Source organism: Echinops telfairi, unplaced genomic scaffold, assembly GCF_000313985.2.
Source record: "Echinops telfairi isolate 266 unplaced genomic scaffold, ASM31398v2 ScPeMD7_655;HRSCAF=1070, whole genome shotgun sequence".
Classification (NCBI taxonomy): domain Eukaryota; kingdom Metazoa; phylum Chordata; class Mammalia; order Afrosoricida; family Tenrecidae; genus Echinops; species Echinops telfairi.
The window spans coordinates 23623408-23626634 of NW_022104553.1; the positions used below are offsets into that span (position 1 = coordinate 23623408).

The following is a 3227-nucleotide window of genomic DNA, read 5'->3' on the forward strand; positions in this document are numbered from 1 at the left end:
ATATCAATGCAAAAGAGAGGGGTTGGAGTGGAAACCCAAAGCCCATTTGTAGACAATTGGACATCTAATTGTGACCCACAGAAGGGTCACAAGGGATGATTCAACCAGGGTGTAGTATAGCATAGATGAAACACAAGATTCATCTAGTTCCTGAATGCTTCCTCCCCTCCCACTATCGTGACTCAGTTCTACCTTACTAATCTGGCTAAACTGGAGTACACGCATTGGTACAGATAAGAGCTCTCCACACATGGCATCCAAGACAGATAACCCCCCAGGAATAGTGGGAGTAGCAATATCATGATAGGGGAATGGTAGGGGCAGGGAGAGGGAAGGGGAAGAAAGGGGGAACCTATCATAAGGTTGGATTTATAACCCCCACCCCCACCCGAGGGGGACGAAGAACAGAAATGTGGGAGAAAGGAGGCAACGGGCAGTGGGGCGGGGGAAGGCGCTGACACCAGGGGCTCCAGTAGAAAGAAAATGTTTTGGAAATGACGATGGCAACTTACGTACAGGTGTGCTTAATACAACTGAATGTTGGATTACTATAAGATTTATAAGAGCCCCCCAATAAAATGATTTTTTTAAAAACCCTGTTCTCTGATGTAGAGGGAATAGTGCCCTTTTCTCCAATTGCTCCCCAGTTTCCCTGCATAGACCTTCTGTTTTGTGTCCTCAGGCAGAGGAAGGACTCAGTTAAACCCTTGGCCATACTCACGGCAGACATCGGAGTGTGCCTGATGCTGTCTGGGCCATCCTCATGGCAGGCCTGGGGCTTATCCCAAGTGAGCCCGCTGATGGCGAAGGAGGCTTTGTTTGGAGCTGAAGCGCCGCCCACACTCCTGACACCCATGAGGCTTCTCCCCGGTGTGTGTCCGCTGGTGCATGAGGAGGCCGGACTTCTGGGTAAAGCCTCGCCCGCACTCCTGACACTCATGGGGCTTCTCCCCTGAGTGTGTCCGCTGGTGCATGAGGAGGCCTGACTTCTGGGTAAAGCGTCGCCCGCACTCACCACACACATAGGGTTTCTCCCCAGAGTGCGTCTTCCGGTGGTACAGGAAGCCTGACTTCCACTTAAAGCCTCGGCCACACTCGTTGCAAACATACAGCCTCTCCCCGGAGTGTGTGCTCTGGTGCATGAGGAGGACTGATTTCTGGGTAAACCCTCGGCCACATCCACAAACATAGGGCTTCTCGCCCGAGTGTGTCCTCTGGTGGATGACGAGGGTTGACTTGTGACTAAAGCTTCGCCCACAGTCCTTGCACAGATGTGGTTTCTCACCTGAGTGTGTACTCTGGTGGATGATGAGGTGGGACTTCTGGGTAAAGCCGCGGCCACACTCCTTGCACACATACGGTTTCTCCCCGGAGTGTGTCCTTTGGTGGATCAGGAGGCCTGACTTCTGGGTGAAGCCTCGCCCACACTCACCGCACACATATGGCTTCTTATCTGAGTGTGTCCTCTGGTGTGAGATCAAGTGGGACTTGTGGCTAAAGCCTCGCCCACACTCCTTACACACATGTGGTTTCTCCCCTGAGTGTGTCCTCTGATGTCTGATGAGAGATGAATTCTGGGTAAAGCCTCGCCCACACTCCTTGCACACATGTGGCTTCTCCCCTGAGTGTGTCCTCTGGTGCATGAAGAGGACTGACTTTTGGGTAAAGCCTCGCCCACACTCCTTGCACATGTGTGGCTTCTCGCCTGAGTGTGTATTTTGGTGGTTAAGAAGGCCTGACTTTTGGGTAAAACCTCGGCCACACTGGAGGCACATGTAAGGCTTCTCCCCTGAGTGTGTCCTCTGGTGTATGAGGAGGGTTGACCTGTAGTTAAAACCTCGGCCACACTCCTGGCACACACATGGCTTCTCCCCTGAGTGTGTCCTCTGGTGTATGAGGAGAACTGACTTGTAACTAAAGCCTCGCCCACACTCGCTACACACATGGGGCTTCTCCCGGAGGAAGGACTTCTGGTTGGTGATCACATTTGACTTTAGACCAACATCCGGTCCGTCTTCTCTCTGGTTGACTGCTCCACGCCCTGAGGCTTCTAATTCCTTCATCGCTCTCTTTGTTCCCGCAGACATCATTGGTCGAGTGGAGTTGGGCTCTACTACCCCTATATGGTCTTCTCTTGCAGACTTTCTCTGGGCTGAGCTAAAGAATGTCCTGGAAGTCTTTCTCCGCCTCATCTTCACACACAAGCGTTTGGAGATGTCTTCTTTCTCTTGACCATCTGAGTTTTCACTCCAGCAGCCCTGACCAGAATCCTGCTGCTCTGGCTTCTCCTCTGAGTGCTTCCCATGCCCCACACTGGAAGCCCCCGGGTGGGAGTGGTGCTCTGCGCTCACGCCTGGGCAGATCTGAAGCACGTGTTGGCTGAGGAATTGCCGACAGGAGGAAGGCAGCAGGCCGGAAGAGTCAGGGTGAGTTGCTGACTTTGGTTCTGCTGAAGAAAGCAGGTGTACAGTTAGAGCAGCCATGAGTGGGTCTACCTGGACTGTCTTTTCTTCATTCACAACTGATAGTCTCTGCTTAGCACAAGTCCCTGGATGGCACACACGGTGAAGTGCTTGATGAGCAGCTGAAAGGTTGGCTTTATGGGCGGCAGGCAGGTAATCTGCTTTTCCATACTCTAAAGGTCTGAAAGGAAGTACAAAGAGCCAAATGAAGGTCGAACATGATAGTGGGACAGGAGGAAAGTAAAAGGAAATAGAGGAAATAACTAGGTGGCAAAAGCCATTTACAAAGGTGTAGGTATAGACATGTATGTATGTAAATATATTAATTTATAATGATAGGGATAGAAGCCAATGTACATATATTTATATGTTAAGTATTAAGATAACAGATGGACTTTGGGCCTCTACTCAAGGCCTCCCTTGACACTCACCTTCCTGACATGATCGTTGAGAATAAAATGGGTGCATAAGCAAATGTGGTGAAGAAAGCGGATGGTTCCTGATTATCAAAACATTATAGCATCTGGGGTCTTAAAGGTTTGAAGTTAAACAAGCGGTCTTCTAGCAGGGAAGCAACAAAGCCCACATGGGAGAAACACACCAGCCTGTGTGATCATGAGGTGTCGACAGGATCAGGTATCAGGTATCAAAAGATCCAAAACAAATAATCATATCAATGCAAAAGAGAGGGGTTGGAGTGGAAACCCAAAGCCCATTTGTAGACAATTGGACATCTAATTGTGACCCACAGAAGGGTCACAAGGG

At 50.4% G+C, this 3227-nt stretch overlaps 1 protein-coding gene across 8 annotated transcripts in view; it reads right to left on the bottom strand.

Annotated features, from left to right (window-relative positions):
* Window positions 1-526: 526 nt before the first annotated feature.
* LOC101639446 (zinc finger protein 343-like) overlaps window positions 527-3227 on the bottom strand; it is a 13654-nt gene continuing 10953 nt past the window's right edge. For 5 of the 8 annotated variants that reach the window (XM_045292250.1, XM_045292248.1, XM_045292246.1 and 2 more), the window contains one exon: window positions 527-2449. In XM_045292250.1, the coding sequence (XP_045148185.1) occupies window positions 780-2449 (1670 nt within the window). In that variant the 3' untranslated portion in view covers window positions 527-779. The remainder of the gene's footprint in view (window positions 2450-3227) is intronic. The other 3 variants (XM_045292247.1, XM_045292245.1, XM_045292251.1) reach the window with 1 other exon arrangement.